This window comes from Mercenaria mercenaria, chromosome 5 (assembly GCF_021730395.1).
Source record: "Mercenaria mercenaria strain notata chromosome 5, MADL_Memer_1, whole genome shotgun sequence".
Lineage (NCBI taxonomy): Eukaryota > Metazoa > Mollusca > Bivalvia > Venerida > Veneridae > Mercenaria > Mercenaria mercenaria.
In genome coordinates, this window is record NC_069365.1 from 32,549,716 (window position 1) to 32,571,043 (window position 21,328).

Sequence of the window (21,328 nt, forward strand, 5' to 3'; positions counted from 1 at the left end):
GGGATAATTTTAACGATAAGACAGCAAATTTTACCAAATTGTTGATCATGTTTGCAACACTGATTTGAAGAATTTGAACCTCACACAAGGTTTCCTAATGGAACTTTATTGGAAAATCAAAATTGTGATAACATTATCGCGAATCGAAATTTTACGTGTAAAGATTAAAGGAAACTTCTTAGAGTGTAAAATAAAGATAGAGATATTTGCCTACGCATATAGAGATCCGCACATTTCAAAAATTGTGGTTATAATAAAATTACTCATGGATTGCCATTTACTTCATAAAATTACTTTCATTTCCGTATGCCGAGACCAGGCTTTGTTCTATGATTTCCTGATAATTGACGTTATGGCATTACTTCCGGTTTATTAAGCGTGCAGTACCTTTATGCAAGAGATTAAATTGAATAAACTTAATAGATATACTTCCATTATTTAATTAAAAACCGATCGAATTTGGCTTCAGGGTGCATGCTTTAGCTATAAGCTACGGATTGTAATACTATTTTTTCTTAATATTCAACTCGTTTATTATTTATTCAACTAATATGACTTCCGTTGATTTCTCCACTTACGTAAGGTAAATACGTCACTGGATATCAAAAAAACATCTGAAATATGAAGCACATACATAGAGAATATTAGGTTACTGTCTTTCTTAACTTAAGTTTATCCACCGAGTTGGAGAAAGGTTTATCCACCCGAGGCTTGCCGAGGGGGATAAATCTTTCGGAGACGAGGTGGATAAACTTAGGTTAAGAAAGACAGTAACCTAATATTCTATTTATCCTGCAGTCAATAAAATCTGTGTATAACATATATTTACTTTCAAAATGTTTTTCTCTACAAAAATAATCCAGAATTTCACTCACTTATGAATTCCTACGCCCTTCAACCCTTGTCTGCTTGATCCAGTTACACACGATTCCTTACAATAAAACATTATTTCATGCCTCATACTTTGCCTTCTGAAGTTCTGTGTATTATAAATCATCGGTGCTAACAGGGCATTCGCGTACAAAACAAGCAGAATGGTTTTGACTCGGATAAAATACAGCCGAAAACCACGCTTGAGATGAATTCAAATGCCCGCAGTCTTAAATTTACTCCATTTCCGTACAAGACGATGTGAGATAATGAAATTCCTTCCACCATGAATAGTTTAGATCCAATAATTACAATAAACGACTGCTTGAATCTGGTTATTTGTGTAAATTTCTACCTAAAAATGAGTGAACGCCAGATAAACAAAGTCAAGGTCGATTCACACAGACTTTAAAATCCGTCACCGTACCATTCCGTATGGAGGTTTACAAGGACAGAGTGAACCAATTTTCATATTTTTTTCCCGTGGCTGTCCTCATAAAATGATGAAATGTTCGAGCTTCGAACTCTTGGCCCAGTTTACATTGCCTATAGCACATATACTTGAAAAAGTAGTCCGTCAGTTGCATTGACGGTATAAACCTGCATTGACTGAATAAACCTCAAGTTTACACGGCAGGCAGATATCGGCCTGATAAATGCATAGTGGTAGGATAAAAGACAAAGCCCTGCCTCCTTATGCTCCAGGCAGAAAGGTATATGGTACAGATAAGGACGTAATATACAACAAGACATACATATCATATATGAAACAAAACACACTAAATATCTAAGGAATGTTTTAAAAAGTTATTATTTATCAGGAAGGTAAAATTATTCGCTAAATTTCAAAAAGGGCAAAAGCCAAGTGTAGAAGTGTTCTATGTTGTTATGGAAACTCGTTTTAAGGACACCTGGCAACTGAGATATTTTAGTATTATTGTAATACACAATAAGTATTAGCATTTGATATGTGTGTTATACATTTATGGAAAAAGGGATCAGTTTTGTCTAATTCCAACGTTGGGAATGGCCCTGATTAGTGTTAGGTGATTGAAACAATACGAATTCTTACGGGACTTGGATACAGAAACAACAGAAAGTCAACAATTAGTTCTTTTATTGTTTAATTTATTAGTTGTAATCTACGATATAGAGTAGTATTTTTAAGAAAATTAATCAAGTAAGTAGAAATAAACAGCCTTGACTCATCATCCACCTGTCAAATTTTGTAACTGGTTTTCACAATCTTGTTTTTATCTCTCCATTCTTCACATGCATTGTTTTTGTACATATCTTGGTATGACTTTGTAGTGTGTAACATTACAATGAATTCTATAACAGTAGTTGTGCTAGAAATCGTTTTGTAGAGCCCACTGAAGTCACGTAAGAATTTCAATTGTTTTTGTTCATTGTAAAAAGGGCACCAAGACTCGGTCTTAGGGCATAAGAATGGTTCCTTCATAATTGGTAAAAAGCTCATTAGTTTGAAGTGTAACGCTATCATTTTTGGAAACATCTGAATACCATTTTGCCATTCCCCGGAAATGGCAGTGTTACCACCATGAATGAAAATGTTTGTTTTAGAAAATTTGATGATAGGAATTAAAATAAAACTAGAAAATGCTTTTGTAAAAAAGCGCATGTCTCCCCCAATGCAAAGTCCTATAGGCACGAAGTCAATAGGGGTCAGGAGCGAAAGTCAAACAGACACTGATGGTTGGCTGCAATAGGGATCATCTACTTGGCATGTCCAGTCATCCTGCTAAATTCCAACACTAGTGGCCGAGTGGTTCTCAAGTCACTGTTCAGGCTCCTGTGACCTTGACCTTTGATCAAGTGACCTCAAAATAAATAGGGGTCATCTACTCTGCATGTCCAATCATCCTATTAAGTTTCAACATTGTAGGTCAAGTGGTTCTTAAGTTATTTCCAAAAAAATGATTTTACATGAACAGGCCACTGTGACCTTGACCTTTATTAGACTGACTCCAAAAGCAATAGGGGTCATCTACTCTGCATGTTCAATCATTCTATGAAGTTTCAACATTCTGGGTCAAGTGGTTCTCAAGTTATTGATCGGAACTGGTTATCAATGTTCAGGCCCCTGTGACCTTGACCTTTAACGGAGTGACCCCAAAAACAATAAGGGTCATTTACTCTGCATGAACAATCATCCTATGAAGTTTCAACATTCTGGGTCGAGAGGTTCTCAAGTTATTGATTGGAAATGGTTTTCAATGTTCAGGCCCCTGTGGCCTTGACCTTTAACAGAGTGACCCTAAAATCGTTAGGGTTCATCTACTCTGCACGACCAATAATCCTACGAAGTTTCATCATTCTGGGTGAAGTGGTTCTCAAGTTACTGACCGGAAAAAGTTTTCAATGTTCGGGCCCCTGTGACCTTGACCTTTCACAGAGTGACCCCAAAATCGTTAGGGGTCATCTACCCTTTATGATCAATCATCCTATTAAGTTTCAACATTCTGGGTCAAGTGGTTCTCAAGTTACTGACCGGAAATGGTTTTCAATGTTCAAGCCCCTGTGACCTTGACCTTTAAGGGAGTGACCCCAAAATCGATAGGGGTCATCTACTTTGCATGTACAATCATCCTTTGAAGTTTCAATATTCTGGGTCAAGTGGTTCTCTAGTTATTGATCAGAAATGGTTTTCAATTTTCAGGCCCCTGTGACCTTGACCTTTGACGGAGTGACCCCAAAAACAATAGGGGTCGTCTACCTTTATGACCAATCATCCTATGAAGTTTCAACATTCTGGTCAAGTGGTTCTCTAGTTATTGATCGGAAATGGTTTTCAATGTTCAGGCCCCTGTGACCTTGACCTTTGACGGAGTGACCCCAAAATCAATAGGGGTCATCTACTCTTCATGACCAATCATCCTATGAAGTTTCAATATTCTGGGTCAAGTGGTTCTCTAGTTATTGATCGGAAATGGTTTTCAATTTTCAGGCCCCTGTGACCTTGACCTTTGACGGAGTGACCCCAAAAACAATAGGGGTCATCTACTTTGCATGTACAATCATCCTTTGAAGTTTCAATATTCTGGGTCAAGTGGTTCTCTAGTTATTGATCAGAAATGGTTTTCAATGTTCAGGCCCCTGTGACCTTGACCTTTGATAGAATGACCCGAAAAACAATAGGGGTCGTCTACTCCAGCAGCCCTACAACCCTATGAAGTTTGAAGGTTCTAGATCAAATGGCTCTCCAGTTATTGCTCGGAAATGAAGTGTGACGTACGGACGGACGGACGGAAGGACGGACGGACGGACGGACAGGGCAAAAACAATATGTCTCCTGGGGGAGACATAATCAGCATATGAGTTAGAGAATAAGCCAATGTAGATGTATTTAATAAAAAGGTCTTTTTTTCTATAATAGTTTTCGATCGTTTTTACATAAAAGTTTTATATCATATATTTTTGCATTATCTTTCACTGGAATACAAAAGGAAACCGAGAGAAACTGATCACTCTTTTGTGGCAGCAAACATCTTACAGGCTTTAGTAATACAAATTAAAATATATCGCAGAATACTTTGTTCATTACTGACGTCTGGGGTCGTATTCATAAAGCATCTTAAGTATAAGTTTTGACTTAAGTTGAAGATTTTACTTAAGTTTGTGGTGATTTCAGCTTAAGTCTAAGTAAAAACTTAAGTCCAATTCATAAAAGAGCTTAAACTTAAGATACGTAAGAAATGACTTAAGTCAGAAAACAAAATGGCGTCGTGAGTACGATTAAAGTGTTGTTTTTCATATAAAAGCACTTTAAGCATAATTGTGCATGTTGTATCTGTCTGAAATTAATGTATTTTTTCTTAATGTTTTCGTCCACAATAAAAGCCAAGAATTACTTATTAAGTTGTTTTATGAATAACAAATATACTTAAGTAAAATAAATTTCTTACTTAAATAATACTTAAGTAAATAATTAATTTCTTATACTTATACTTAAGATGCTTTTTGAATACGGCCCCTGGTCACCATTTCTTATAAATTCTGAAAAATATAAGTAATTACCAATGAAATGGTGTTACTTCACATGCATTTCCAGTGTGAGCATGTTTTAGATTTTATCATAATCCAAGCAACACAAATATATTCATAATATTTTTTCGCATATCTCCATGTCTCTTATGACCACATGTCTCTGTGCACAATATTAGTCACAGAAAAAGTTCTTTGATGTAATTATGGAAACACAGGGACGACCTTACCTGGATGGCTGAAGAATAACCAATACCACAATATTTTAAACCAGAAATTGATAAAGTCAGGGATACTTATGTCAGTGGAAGGGGTTAACATCAATGGTGGTACATATTACCTGTATTACATGTATTCATCGTCTAGTATCAGCTTTATGGAATGTATATGTAGACTTTATTGGCAACAGAAAACGTTATCTGATAAATTTATTAAAGGTAGGTACGTTGAAGAAAATAGTAGATTGATATATGATGTAATAGATCACCTAAACGACAATAAAGACGGGAAATTATTTTTTGCCGACTTTGAAAAAGCATTCGATAGTCTTGACCATAGGTTTCTTTTGAAAACACTTGAATACTTTAACTTCAGATATTCAAATAAATGTTGGGAATTTTTTTTTATCACGATATAAAAGGATGTGTGTCAAATAACGGAATCTGTCAGAACTATTTAATATTAAAAGAGGTGTTCGTCAAGGCTGTCCACATTCTCCTTACTTGTTCATAATTGCTATAGAAATTTTGTCTCTAGCCATTTTAAATGAAAAAGTATTACAGGTACAACAATGTCAGGTAAAGAAATAAAAAATCTCATTATTTACAGATGAAGCAACATTTATAACAGATGGTTCAAACCCGTCATTCTCTACACTTATCAGTGTCACTGAACACTGAACACTGAATTTAAAAAATCAACGGCTTTGAAACCAATATTTTGAAAAATTACACCATATAAACCAGACCAAGATACCACTTCAGGAATTGTTTTTACAAATAAAAAAATCTGAACGAATATAATGTAAATGCATTAAAGTAGTTTAATGAAACGAATTTTAAACTCAGACAACAAAGGTGCTTGGAAAACGTCCTTTTTAATGGAAATTAAAAATGCAACTTCATATACTCCAATATAACTTCTAAAATAAAAAACACCTTCCTTAAGGACGTTATCTCAAGTTAATCCAACATCAATTTTGAAAAAGAAGACATATTGAAAACGTATCGACATAATATGGAGTAATTCAATAATTAGAATATCAGACAAAACTATTTTCTATTAATCATGATTGGAGAAAGAGGTAAAATTGATCAAAGATTTGTATAGCTATGAAAACAAACGATTTCTCATATTTGAGGAATTTCAAACTCTTTATGGAATTGAAAATAAATATTATCTTCACTACCATTCACTGGTATTAAACATCCCCTCTGCCTAGAAAGCACAAATAAAGTCAGAAAAGGTAAATGAAAACATGGGTAAAGCATACTGTCTTATTAATGAAATCATGCAGCTGAAAAACCTAACAAACTCTTTTACAACAAATATTTAGAAAACAATAAAAGCAATAAAATCGTAACAGCAGATTCTGAGAAGAAAAATGGAACGAATATTGTAAATTTAAATTGGAAGAGTATCTATATAATACCATTTAAAATTACTGTCGAGGCTAAGTTGAGAGTATTTCAATATAAATATGTTATGTGGATTATTCCTACCAATACATTTCTCAATAAATGTAATATTTCTCAGTCCAGTCCCTGTGAGTATTGTAACAATTGTAATTAATTCTGGGATTGTATATATATATATATTCAAAATTTTTTGTCAAACTAATTAAACTTTCTTTCATGACAATTTGAAAGTCGATTTAAACTTCCGTAGAATTGATTTTGGCCCTTTAAACACCCCTCAAGCTCAAAAACGTTGTTTGGATAATTATATAATAATTATAGCAAAATACTTTATCTTCAAAATTAAATTAATGTATACTTTCCCTAGATTTCAGAACTTTTTAATATTCCTTCAAGAAAGAAAAGAGTTAGAAAAACACATTGCAACAGTAAAAGGGAAACTTTCTTCACATGATATGAAATAGGATCATATAGATATGTGAGAGTAGATGTCGGTTTGTGGGCAAATTGATTTAAGAAACTTTTTAAACATAACCTACATTCATTTCATTAACTCTTTTAAATGTTCGTATCTTTAAAAAAATCCTTCCATAAACAGTATATGCTAAGATCAAAAATACATCTCTTTACTTATAATTTGTTTTTCAGTTTGAAAAGATATCTCCGCACTTAGCTTACATATGAAGCTTTTAATGATATCCCTTGTTTACATGCTGCACATTTATGTACTGTTTTACATGGAATGGAAAATAGACGGCTTATCAACTAAAAAAAAAGAAAATGTTATTTGAACAATTCAATTTCAATCTTTACCACCTGTAAAATAACGTCATAAAATGTCACAAAGACAGCATTGAATACACGTTTTGGCCGTCACAGAAACAATAAGAAAAGGACATTGAGTTTCCACAGGCACAAAATGAAACATTAATTGTAACAAAAAGAAACAAATATGTTCATCCTTCAAACTTGACTATTAAAAACATTACCTGTCACTAATGTTGATGGAAACTCCCTGACAGCAGCTTTTTTGTCAGAGGAACAGAGGTATTGAAAATATGAATTTGTACATTGTACAGGAAGAAAATGTACAAGGATGCACAAAATATGTTCTGCAAAACTGTATCAGATCTCCAAATTTCATTGCTTACCTTAAAAAGTAGGTCTGTAGGTCGAAATCAAGGCCACTGAAAGTCAGTGTTGAGATCAATGTTCAAAACTGTACATTCAAGTGGTCCAAATTTTATAGCAATATCTTGAAAAAGAATCATCTAGGTAAGTAAGTCATGGTCATGGTCAAGGGACCATGTAATCACTAAGGGTCATCAACTGGTTATACTTAACAGCATATGAAATATCATAGAAATTATTGAAGTTTTTTTCAAATGTAACTCTATTCATATTAGAAACAAAAAAGGGCCATAACTTCATGAAAAATCATTCCAATGGAACGTGCTTCGCACATGCACAACTACACTTTCTACTGATAATAATAATAACAAGGTTAAATAAGTATAAGTTAGATAATACATACATGTGTGTTACCGGCTGGTATCATCATTCAACTGCCATATAAAGGCCAGAAGATGGCACTGTGGCAAGTTTTTATAGGAATTATGCATGCTTTAAACCAGAGAGCCCTTTTTCAAAATTCTAAATAAAGTACTGAATTAAAAGTTATAAAAATTGCATAAATACACATAGAAACATTCTTTAGCAATCGGTGTAATTACTTTTTAAAACAAATAATTGTAAAGTAGAGTTTCAAAGAATAATTCAAACTAACTCTCAAAAATTTGAATTTGCCGAGAGGCAATAACGAGGTCCGATGAACCCTATGTAAACAATGCCGTGGCTAATTTTATCAACAAACCTGATTAGCAGAAGGCTTCATGTATCAATGTAATTAACACCTAGAGTGCATTGTAAAACTTTTCCAGAAAAGTAATTTTGAATTTTTAAACTGAATAGAATGTCATAATCATGTCTGTAGTTATATTTTTATGGCACTTAAAAAAAATCAAAATTTTAAATCAAGATATAGAGAACTTAACTACAGACATACAGTGATAAATTATTTCAAATTGCTTATCATTTTCAAGACCTTATCACAGCAACATTTGCTAATTTCTGTGCCATACAGAGAAAACTGTGAGCGATACCTGTGTGCAACGGCAGCCTGGAAAACCTGGGATAGGCTCATGGGATGGGCTCATGGGATGGGATGGGATGGGCTGAAGGTCATGGGATCGTGGGCCCAAGGTCAAAGAAATATATAGTGCGGAACATGCATTAAAAGTTCAACTGGGCAATTAAGAGGTCAGCTAAGAATAACAGGGACACAACCTTTAATTACAATTCCCAGAGTGAGACCTACACTGTATCGCTGCCAAGAAGGGAATCAAAGTAAAAAAATTACCAACACTTAGTCCTCTAACTTGTTAGAATGTACTTCTACGGTTCCAATATAAGTAATGAAAAAATTATGGACTGTACTTTTTATCATACGTAAAGCAAAAAAAAAAAAAAGCAATTATTTTGAACAAAATATAATCTTGGTGTTAACATAAAAATCTTTTTAATGATAAGTAGAGCCAAAAAGCAATTATCTGGAACAAAATATGGTCATTTATTGTATTGTGTTATTGTAAACATCATGTATAATCAATAAATAGAAAATTGCCATATGTTTGAGAATCTGACATGTATATATGTAATTCTAACCTTTATCTTCATAATTCTTCATTTTACCGAAATGTTTTGTTTTGACATTCAAATACATTTTTTTCCGCTAAATAATTTACTTTTATTTCATAAAGGTATCAGTTATAAATACATATGCAAGAAACATATATTTTTTAGTTTTCATAATATTACTTTAAAATTATTACTGTTCTACGTGTTTTTATTTTTCATAATATTACTTTAAAATTATTACTGTTTTATTAAGTGTACTACTGACTAGATCAAGAGAATTAACAATAATAATGATATCAATAATAAGAAAATGTAGTTACTGTTATTACCCTATGCTATAAGACATTACATGATTAACCCATTTTGTTACCCTCGACCAGATCTTATTGGCAGTATGGCATGAATTCCCAGGAGTATCATTTATTTTATAGAGAACTGTTCACCTTAAGAAACCTTCGAGAATCTGAGAAAATTTACGGGCAAATAAGTTCAGCCCATGTCTTTGAGCCCATCCCATTTCATCCCACGAGCCCATCCCATGAGCCCATCCCAGATTTTCGAGGATCCCGAGTGCAACGGAATTTAGAGAACAGCTAACCGTGGCGATACCAGATTTAGTAAACACAAAACTTCAAAGGAAAGTGCAGCTGTCATGCGATAAAAGTCTGGCATAGAATGACCGAGAAATAGCGCGGACATTTTTTTATATATACATATGAAGAAAAAAATATTAAAAGGCAAGAACTATGAGAAAAATCATTAAAATGGAACGTGCTTTGCACATGCACAGCTTGACTTGGTAGCAATGATAATTACAAGGTTTGATAAAGGTCTGGCATATAAAGATCGAGAAATAGCTCGGACAATTTTTTACCATAATTATATAAAAAAATAATTAATAAAGGGCCATAATTAAGTGAAAAATATCCAAAATGAGACCCGCTTCACACATGCATAACTAGGCTTGGTGCTCATATTAATTACAAGGTTTGATTGAAATCTGGCAAACAATTGCTGTGAAACAGCCTGGACAAATATACCGTATACAAACGGACGGACGGACGGACCGACGTACGGACCGGAATCCAGTATAGCCCCTGGATACTAGTATCTGGGTTTATAATTATGTATGTACGATGTTTTTTTCTGTTTGATATTTTAAAGAACAAGAGATACAAACTAAAATGTGATAATAAAACAAAGAAAACTTTACATCATGTAACAAACTAATATATACACTTATTTTCATATTCAAGCATCAAATTATTGATGAATGGTATGTAAAATTATACATATAAACACGGAGAAACATCAAAAAGTAGATTCTGTGAAATGCGTCTTTAGCAGGAAAACGTAACAGAAGTCCAAAGAAACATAAAATGACAGAAATAAATGTTATCAATCTAAAACATTGTCCTATGATTATGACAGTCAATGTTATGAATCAAAAACATTTTTTTTTGGTTATAATCATGACAATAAATATTAAGAAGAAAAGAATTACTGAAATATTATAAACATAAAAAATTGTCTTACATTTAGAGAAAATAAATTAGTACAATGACAGGGTGCAATACTATATAAATTGAGAAAACTTTTGTTGATTTTCTATCAAGATAACAGATCAATTGTAAATACATTTGTCTTCTCGTATTTAGGCAAAATTTAAGTGTTTCGACTAGCTAAAAGATCATCAGACATGGGGAGATAGAAAGTATACATAAAGATATTTATGTATCAGTAATATTTAAATGATGTCTCTTTTTAAAACTAAAATACAGTACTACTAAAATTCTACGTACGAACTTTTCCTCTGTTTTATGCTTTTAAGGAACAACATATATAAACTGAACTGAAATAGTAACTTATAATAGAGGATGGAAACATGAAAGCACACTTCTACAAAATGCCAAAAAATCTAAAAATTCTGTATAGACATACATGTACAGAAAGTATATAATTACAACTAAATGGAATAAAACATTATAAACACAACTTACATGAAGAAACATCAAACGTTTGGCCCAGAAAAAGTATAGTGTGGTGGGTAACAAGTGAAGTACAATCGTATTTATCCAGGGACAGCTGAATATTCTGATTTATTACCTGTTTTATAGTGAATTTTCGAAATACTGGAGCGAAATGTATTTGGCATTTTCACTGAATGATAAGAAACTATAAAATGGGTAAATTTAGCCAAATCATGAAATAAACAGAAAGAATTGCATTACATGTAAGTTCAGAATATCTTTCACTTTTGAACACCATATGTTACTTTTTCACTCGTGAAAATATCATATCTCATGTTCACCCGTGATAGATATTTCAATATTACACTGAAACAAACAAATATCGTCTATTTCAGTCAAATCGAGCACATTTTGGATGTTTCGTGAGTCACCTCGTATATAATGTTGATGAACAAAATTCCCGACATGGTTTAGACTTAGTCCAGGACAAATATTAGCAGAATACCTTTACAGATACATAGTGTATTAGCAGAATATATTTACAAATACATAGTGTATTCGCATGATATCTTTACAGATACGTAGTCTATTAGCACAATACCTTCACAGATGCATAGTCCATGCGGAGAATACCTTCTGTGTGGTTTGAAAAATGATTGGTAAATTTTCAATGAAACGGCTGTATATGTAAATTTGTACAAATGTATTTGAGCCGCGCCATGAGAAAATCAACATAGTGCCTTTGCGACCAGCATGGATCCAGAACAGCCTGTGCGTCTGCGCAGTCTGGTCAGGATCCATACTGTTCGCTTTCAAACCTTAATTACAAAGGATGATCGCGTCACTTACGAATAATTACATTTTATTCTCAAGAGTTACTCTTAATCTGTCCCAAAATCCCTGCAAATTGTCTTCAATGGTTGGGTATTCTAAATATGTCTTTTTCTGTAAAACGTCTATTATTTCTATTGGCAGATGTTTAAGTGGTATATCCTCTTTCAGGATGACACACAGAACATTTCTGCCAGTATCCGCTGCTTCCATTCGGGCCATATTTAATTCATACATACACCATTTACTTCTCACAAAGTCTCTCGTTAGAATAATGAGCGTTCTGCGCGTAGAGGTGATCGCTCGCAATATATTGTCAACTACATATTCGCCTGCACGGAAATCTCGGTCATGAATTAATAACGAAATTTCACCTTTTTCCTCTAATTCGCGTTTTACCTGCTCAATTACAAATCCTCGGTCTTCATCAGCGTATGAGACAAAAACATCTTTCTCGTATTCAGTATCATTCATTCGTTGATAATCAGCGAAAAGTTTAATTTTTGTCATGTAATACAAATATCGGAGGTTCCATCGGAATCGGTAGACTAGCGCAGTTATTAGAATAATGATAAAGAAAAGAACAGACAAACTTGCAATGAGAATTAATGTTAGATAACTCGAGCATTCTAACCGTAATTGATCATAATTTAATGTTGCTAGTGACACCGACGTAGAATTTTTGAACTTACAATATGTTTCTTCTATTTTTGCGAACTTATCTTTATGTTTTTTAACCCAAAGGAAAAACTCTATGTTCTCACATACGCATTTTAAATTGTTTCTCGCAATGTTGATTTTTATATTTAGCAATTTATCAAATGCATCTCTAGCAGCCAAATTGATAGATTCCAGACTGTTGACTTCCAGATCCAAATAACTTAGATTTTTCAAATGGCTTAATTCAAACGTTATATTACTTATTTTATTTTGTGATAAATAAAGATTTTCAAGTTTTGTAAGGTTGTTGAATATGTTTGGCATTAAATGAATAATTTTATTATCACTAAGGTCTAGAGTACGAATATTTTTCAGATGTCCTATAATAGCATCGCCGTCATATAAGGGGTACCCTAGATAATTTCTGGACACATTTAGGACTTTCAAATTAGAAATGTTACGGAAGATTTCAAACACTCTTTCGATCAGTACCGGGAGGTTGTCAGATATGTCTAGATATTCAAGTTTACTCGGTGAATCGATTTCTGGAGAATCAATTATTATATTATCTGTTCCGATATCATGTTGTTTTAGTTTGTCTTCGATTACTTGGAAATAGTCCGGAAATTGGTTACGAGTGAACATAGACATACACAAAGAGTGAAAATTGCTAACTGTTATTTCTGGTTGACAAGTGTCGTATGTATTTGGTTGCAATCGTTGTTCATAATTTTTCTTCATTGAAACACCATATCTGGGAGAGGAGATTGGGCGATTAGAAGCTGCCATACGACTTATATCCAAATAAACTATTTTATTCATAGCACCGCTCGATATCAGATACGGTGTATAGTTACCATATAGAAACATATTATGCTGAACTGAGAGGTACTTAATAGACCTAGGCCATTGTTTTACTGAGGCTTTATCCATGCGCACAAGATTGTTGTTTTCAACTGTAATCAGCTCAATGGAAGTGTTAGATAAATATCTAACATCATCTATGTTTAATGACGAGCAGAAATCAAATTGTGAGTGATTATACAACGTGTTTAAGTTCAAACGTTTCAATGTTTTGCTATCATTCAATCCACTGGTAATATTTGGCATAGATTCTATGCCAAGGTTGATATTCCATGACAGGTCTAGAGATGTTATGTTTCGAAGAAGCTTAAAGGTGTTAAATTCTATTTTCCTGATCAAACATTTTGACAGGAATAAGTTTTGAACTCCTAAGGTATTTTCAAAGAAACTTCCGTTGATATTTGGAATGTTACATCTACCGTACTCTCCAGACATATACATCTCGATAACATTCGGCATGTAAGGCAGTGGTTGTGTACCAAGTCCGTCGATAACCAAGGTATGAAGATAATACAGATGGTTCAGGGTAACGGGATAGGTCTCATTACTCCAGATATTAGATAGGTTCTGCTTTAAATCTAAGTAAATTAATTTTTTCAGCGGTCGAAACGCATTCCTAGCTATATTGGAATATCTAATTTGATTTAAACTTAAATCAAGCATTTCTAGCATTAGTAGTCCAGCAAAATCCCCACTGTGAACTCTGTCTATCATGTTCCTAGCTAATGATAATTTCTTTAATAATTTATACCTTTGCCATGATGTTCCATTGATTTTAGATATTTTGTTTCCATTCATATTCAAACAAGTTGTATTTAGTGGCAGATTGTTTGGAACAGCTGTGAGGTCTCGATTACTGCAGTCAACGTAGTACTCTAATATTTGATCCTTGATATGGCGCGATATATCACACTTTCCTAAGAGGTTTCCATCACACGCCGCCGCCTCTGCGTTAAACTCCGATATTTCATCATTGATATGGCCCGATTCATGATATTTACCAAAGGCATTCCAATTGCACGTCACAATGTCTGTCAAAGCAATAAGAAGCACCAACACCAGCCTGAGAAATAGATTCATACATTTAGGCAAGTGGAATTATATCTCGGTGATTAAAAATGTTTAATCCGATATCTAATCCTAATATTTTAGTATATTGAAAGTGCGATTAGGAAAAAAGCGATTCGACACATGCAAGAACTGATAACTTTACCTTTTGAATGCTTCTTATAAAGTTAATTCATATGTGTTGCTTTATACACGCTAACAAAACATGCCAGGAGAAAATGTTACTTTAAATAGACTGAATTCACTGCGTAGTAAATAAATGGTACAAAGTATCAAAAGCAAGGGATTGTAACACTGATTGACATCAATGAATAGTTTTAGGCTTTATACTCGTCTTCATACAAAAAGTAAAGACCTCTGTTTAATAAACGTAAATACTATTTAGAATGATAAAAGTATTATATGTAGGAAAACATTAGATACATTTATTCATTTTCATCTAGCCGAGCTAATTACAGATCAAGACTTTTTATTATCGACCGATTTTTACTATACGATTTATATCACGGAAAACCAAAAGAGCTTTAACTAAGATTACGTGAGCTTATAAAACTGCACTTCGCATACCTTCTTCTTGGGCTATTATCTCTTCTGGTTGAAAGTTCAAAGTCAAAGAATCTAAAGTCTTGTTTATAACATTTCATGTGCGGATGGATATTCAAATAACTTAGGAGAAATATTAAACATTAACCGTAACAAGACTATTTTGTGTCCCGTGCAAAGATCCAGACCACTAGCTCAAAAGCAGGTATGTCGTACTATATACAACTGTATATCTTAAACAGCGATTAAATCATCCCTATAAAAGATGTTTTCGTAATATACAGTGTTTGATTAAATCAAACTAAATATTCACCATAAGAATCAATGATGCATTTATTAATAATAACAAACGTGATAAAATTAAAAAAAGGGTAATTAGATTAAAATATTTTCCTTTTCATTACATTGCCCTGTAACAAGAAAGGAACTTTTTACTTCCTTTGCGTGTTTCGTTTTAAATTATGCTAAAGTGTGAACTTCAAATTAAATATTGGTGGTGGTCCTGCATGAGTTTGATTAGTTTTTTTCAATACGGGACTTGTATTTTAAGATTCACATCATTGTGATAAGAGAAACACGACCACGGGAGGTATCCTACTTTTTCAAATTATCAATCTTTTATGCTTGACTACAGCAATCAGGCAACATTTAAGAAATCCTTATTCAAACAAATGTGATACACTACCAGTAAAAGTCAATAATAAAAAAATACCATCAATTTCATGATATGCACTATACAAACCGGATATTAGCGTTAGCAAATAGAATCCACACAATGTGAACAGGTACCTGTCATTTAAAGAATTTTGTTTGCAATGTTCCGCACAGTTTTATACCAGGAACTTGACTGGATTGAGAACGCCTTTTACAAATATTTCGAACAAGAAATGACGACCTAACCTTCCTCATATCTATTACTAAAACCATGAATGGATTTTTTTGTATAAAAACGATTAAAGGAGTCCGCCCGTTTAGCGCAACAGGGAGAGTGCAGATTTATGGATCACGTTGTCGTGAATTTGATCCTCGGGCGAAGCGTATGTTTCCCGTGATGAGTTGGTAAAAGACATTGTATCTGAAATCATTCATTCTCTAACGTTGATTCATGTGGAGAAGTTAGTAGTTACTTGCGGAAAACAGGTTTGTACTGATATAGAACCTTTAAACACTGCTGAAGTTAACTGCCTGCCGTTAAATAAACCCAAAGTCCCGCAAAAACAAAAAGCAAGCAAACAACAAACAAAAATGAATGACACGGTAACCGATACCGTATTTTTATATAATATATTTAACAGTTTTATCACATAAAACAATGATAAATATCAAACAAGAAATACTACGTTCCAAAAACGAAGCCTCGCCAAAATAAAACACACAGCTAGCAGATGTGCACACTCCAACACACACAATCACATACAATGCAAACATACGAGGACAAAACAAACAAACAAAGGAACACAGTGTGGCACCACCTTGGAACGGACAGTGGCAAAAACACCACTGTGGAGCTTAAACCGGTTTATGGCGCGCACCCGACAGCTTCATATTAGAGATTTTCAACTTACTTCGACGCGGACTACGCACAGCGGACTGCGTACTTACAGTAGGGGTTTTCTCAAAATATTTAAAGGTTCGCAAGAAAGAAAACATACTTATGGTTTATATGTTTCTTTTACCTATATGTGTTAAGTAACTTTTGCTTTCACTGTAGAAATTAGTGTATTGTGATACAATTATCTGCTAATACAATACATACGTTTGTAAATATATGGATAGTGAACAGGCTAAGATAAGATAAGATAAGATAAGATAAGATAAGATAAATTTTATTTTAAGTCGGCAAGACAGAGAAACAATTGAGTATCATGCTTGCACATAGGGCACAAGAATGAGTCACCAATCCATAATACTTACAACGGTTAGCAAAAAGATAGGTGGACCCACCCATTACATTTGTCACAACATCCCGACTTTACTACTGTTTGATATGGGAGACGTTTGATTCACTGCTAACACTGCTGGCTCAGGCGGATTTGATCAGATGGCTGTTGGAAAGCTGTAGAAGGTGCAACAGAAGAAGGATTGATGACACTGGGGTCAAATGGAAAGATTCTAGATTTCTTGAATGCCTTTTTTTGCAAAGCAGTATCGACAGTACAGCTAATCCCGCTCTTTCCTTGCAAGGAAACTTCCTAACCAAGCATCCTCTGCTTGAAGAGTCTGTGTCACGGGCATGCTGTTGATTTACCTGTATTTAAGGATATATCGATTTCCATTACTAGAAACTGGCATATTTTCGGTCATACGAAAATTTTACGGCTTTTATTGGTGAAGGATTACCGGTAATTATCTTGCACAAGTATTGGTACCTGGGTAAAACTTGGTAAAACTAACCTTCTGTAACCCGAGGGGTAAGTTATTTGAAGTCAGTGACCATACCATTGGGCTAGAAAGGCACATATTCACCTTTTTAAAGACATTTTTGTACTACTATTATTGTAAGGAGCGCTAGAGTGCAAATGCGCTTAACAGGTTTCTGTCATATATTATTTCTAAACTAAAATATACTTGTTCCAAGTTTGATACTAACATCAAAACGACATTCCATTTCATTAGGTGTACTTTGCTATATTCCACTCTGTTTACATAGTTACAGTCAAGATTCTGTCTAATCGAGTATACATATCCGCAAAGTCAACTTGCCAACCACGTCATATGATGTCAGCAGCACTTGTCCTAAATTACATGGTCGACAGTAACAAAATATCAAGTTCAACGAAACGTAATGGTATTAATTTGTGCATTAAAAAATACAACTTAAAATATGGATTTTAAGATAACGGCGATGCCTGGTATTAATTTGTGTCCATCTATACGATTCGTAGACTTGTTTTCCTAGCAACAAAATAAGAAAAAACGCAGTACAAAATATTATTGTAATTAAACATTCTGAGTAAAATGAACGTCCGTTTAATTTTAGTTGCATAGTATAAATACTGTGTTCTCGTAGACTTCTGTACGGAAAAGGTCATTGTTTTTCATTAATTTTGATATTTGTATCTAATGTTCCATAAAATAGAAGTTTTCATGAAATATCTTGAATGATTTAGTTCAACACTTTGTCTAAACATACAGGAAGTTCTTATGATACATGTATCTTTCATCCCCGTCGAAACGAGATCCGATACATTACCATAATTTAGCGACAACATCCTTAATTAGTTATGTATCAGCATGTTTGAAAATAAAAGAAGGAAGTAGCCACTTCATATTGTCATAATCTGAAATCAGAATTGCGTTTTAAATTCATGACTATTTTCAAGTGATTATTCAGTATGGATTATCAGTCTCAACTGGAATCTAATCTTTAAGTACCATTAAAACTAGCTGTCAAAATTTCAGTCTAAAACCCAGCTGAGACCGAAAATTGTTTTGTGAACATGGGGCCTGGGAAGCGCCCAAGGTCAAAAATTCCGATCATATTCCAAATTTGTTTCATGCCCAGAACATGCATAGAATTGCCAATGAAATTATATTTTTGACTTAGCCAACTCCAATGACACCATTTAAGCAATTATGTGTGGTCATTTGATACAACCAGCTTAGTAGTCGACACTAGACTTTTCTCATTATTGACAAAGCCTTTTTAGTTGAGTACATTTTCGAACACATGCATATATGGTATGTGTACAAACTAGGCTTCGTGGAACTTGGACAAAGATTTAAACTCATGAAAACTCAATGTCTATATTGGTTTGAAAATTCATAATGTAGCCATCATGTATGTCATGATAGGGTGACCGGGAAAACTGAAGGAATTCAGTACCGTGTAAAACTGAAATTGTAGGGTTTGAAGTGGTTTAGAATATATATGTATAATACCACGTGTGACATTTTTTACCGCGATGCATTTCAATGTCACGCATCGTATCGTACATATTCAAAATTGTGCGTCGTACAATAGCATTTCAGACTCGCAAGTGCAATAGTACGAAACTACATGTTTCCAAAATCAATATATACATTCTTTGATACCAGATATTCATGTTTTGTGATTCCCTATGCATAGGGGTCGCCTGGTCTAAAATAGGTGAGAGAACCTCTTGCGGGGTAGGGGAAGAGTATCTGTCTCCTCACAAGATGGTCACTGGTTCAAATCCTGGATTATAGGGTATGTTGATCGTTGAATCAACAGCTGTTTTCACTTCTAGCGAATTCTGGCTAGAACCTTAAGAAATTGACAGCAAGCATATAAAGAAGTTGCAGCACTTCAAATTAAAAAGAACAAGTTTGCGATACAGATATACTAACTTCTTCTTCATAAAATGGTAGTCGAAAGATTTAAATAGATACATTTAAAAGCGATATAAAACGTAAACGGGTATTTTAAAACAATGCGTCCACGCTATTACGAATGCTTGTAAGACAAAATATATCGGTAATTCATATACAATAAAACGGATATTAATAAATCTTATAACTGTCTTTTCTCTGATATTCTAAATGTAAACAGTATCACGGCAATATAAATATGCTAAATATGCCACTGTTCAGTTATGTATAACTAACTTATATACAGTTTGAGAAAACCCCTATTGTAAGTCCGCAGTCCGTGGTCCGCAGTAGATGTCGAAGTAAGCTGAAAATCTCTATTACTTGTATGTCCTTTGTATAAGAAATTTAACATTATGACTGTCAGTAATTTCATCAAGCACAAAGGGAAGTATAACGTGGGAAAGAATGATACTATATGTAATTTTACATTATGCTGAATATATATCGTATTGATTGGTGCACTTCCTCGATCCGTTTGTCATCACAAAGGTCGAGACAGCCGACAGTGACGCTTTAAAATAGTTTGATTTATTTTTGTCAGACACAGGTGATTGACATAAACATTTCCATTCATACCAGCTTTTACAACCCGCTCTCATGTGTCATGAAATTCAGTAGTTAATGCTCCCTACACAATAAAGAAATCATAAATAAATTTCTTACTTCATTTTTCCTGTTATATTCCTATCAGCTTTGAACAAATCATATGAACGTTTGTATTGATAGACGCGTGCACCATTAGTTCATGCTTTTGAATAGTTTATCATCATGAGTTTGACATATTTTGAGGATATTTTATGTATGGTGTCATGGGATAATGAGATAATGCCAGATCATTAAATAAATGAGACCTCTTATGTTTCAGTACACTTTCAATTCAAAGTGTAACATCCACTTATATAATTCGTATGTACGCCCATTTTTATTTTCATGTGATATGTCGTAGGATACGAATGATTCACTATTTTCATGGAATGTAGACAGGAACATTGTAACTTAACATATCAAGTCAATGTAAATCTATAGTCTACTGCAAATTGTTAGAATTTTGTAATGTTTTTGTTTTTTTATGTTATATGTTACGGATTTATAGCTACAGGTGGTGATTTTCCAGCTTGATTTTTGAAGAATACCCCAGGAACCCCTCCGTACATTATTTTACCAGGATAGTACCACCGAAAGCCAGCTATATGTCCTCCTTACATTAAGAATTCTAACCCCTAAGTGAGGCTTGAACCCACATCTGCAAGAAACAAGGGATTTGAAATAAGCGACCTTAACTGCTCGGCCACGGAGGCCCCTATCCTGTTTTTCGCAATATATTTACATCCGCCGTGCAGTTGTCATGCCAGTCCAACGCGCATGCCTCTAGAGTTTAGTAAGACGACGCATAAATGGTCAGCAGCTGAGGTGTGTCAGGGTCCGACTTAAAGGGCTATTTAATGTAATTAGATAATGTACATCGGTACAAAGATTCAATTTGGCGGAATAGATAAGTGCGGTCAAGTAAACAGTAGCACTTTTTTTTTCGGAAAACATTAATTTCGCCGTGATCGACTCGATATGTTTCTCTCAAATTACGTTTGGTATAAGATCATGGAGTCCGAAATTGTCTATTGCATTTTGGTTATAGTCTATCAATTTCAAAACACATTTATAATATTTTTTTTTCAGTTTTCAGCCTTCAATGATTTTGATACTGTATAAAAGAATTGAAACTGTCAGAATTTATTGTATCTTTATACACTGTGACAATAGAATAGTCAGAGTTGTGCACCCTTCCGGTAAAATGTTTCAATCTGAGATGATGCTGAAATCCAGCATATATTCGCCAAATCCAACCATTAC

General features: G+C 33.8%; 1 protein-coding gene across 1 annotated transcript; it reads right to left on the reverse strand.

Moving 5' to 3' along the window:
* Positions 1–1,970: 1,970 nt before the first annotated feature.
* LOC128556959 (toll-like receptor 4) lies at positions 1,971–20,230 on the reverse strand. Its single transcript, XM_053543114.1, has 2 exons — positions 20,144–20,230; positions 1,971–14,597 (listed from the first exon to the last, which is right to left on the reverse strand). The coding sequence occupies exons 1-2, from the start codon at positions 20,146–20,148 to the stop codon at positions 12,035–12,037; spliced, it is 2,568 nt and encodes an 855-aa protein (XP_053399089.1). The 5' UTR covers positions 20,149–20,230; the 3' UTR covers positions 1,971–12,034.
* Between the last annotated feature and the right edge of the window lie 1,098 nt (positions 20,231–21,328).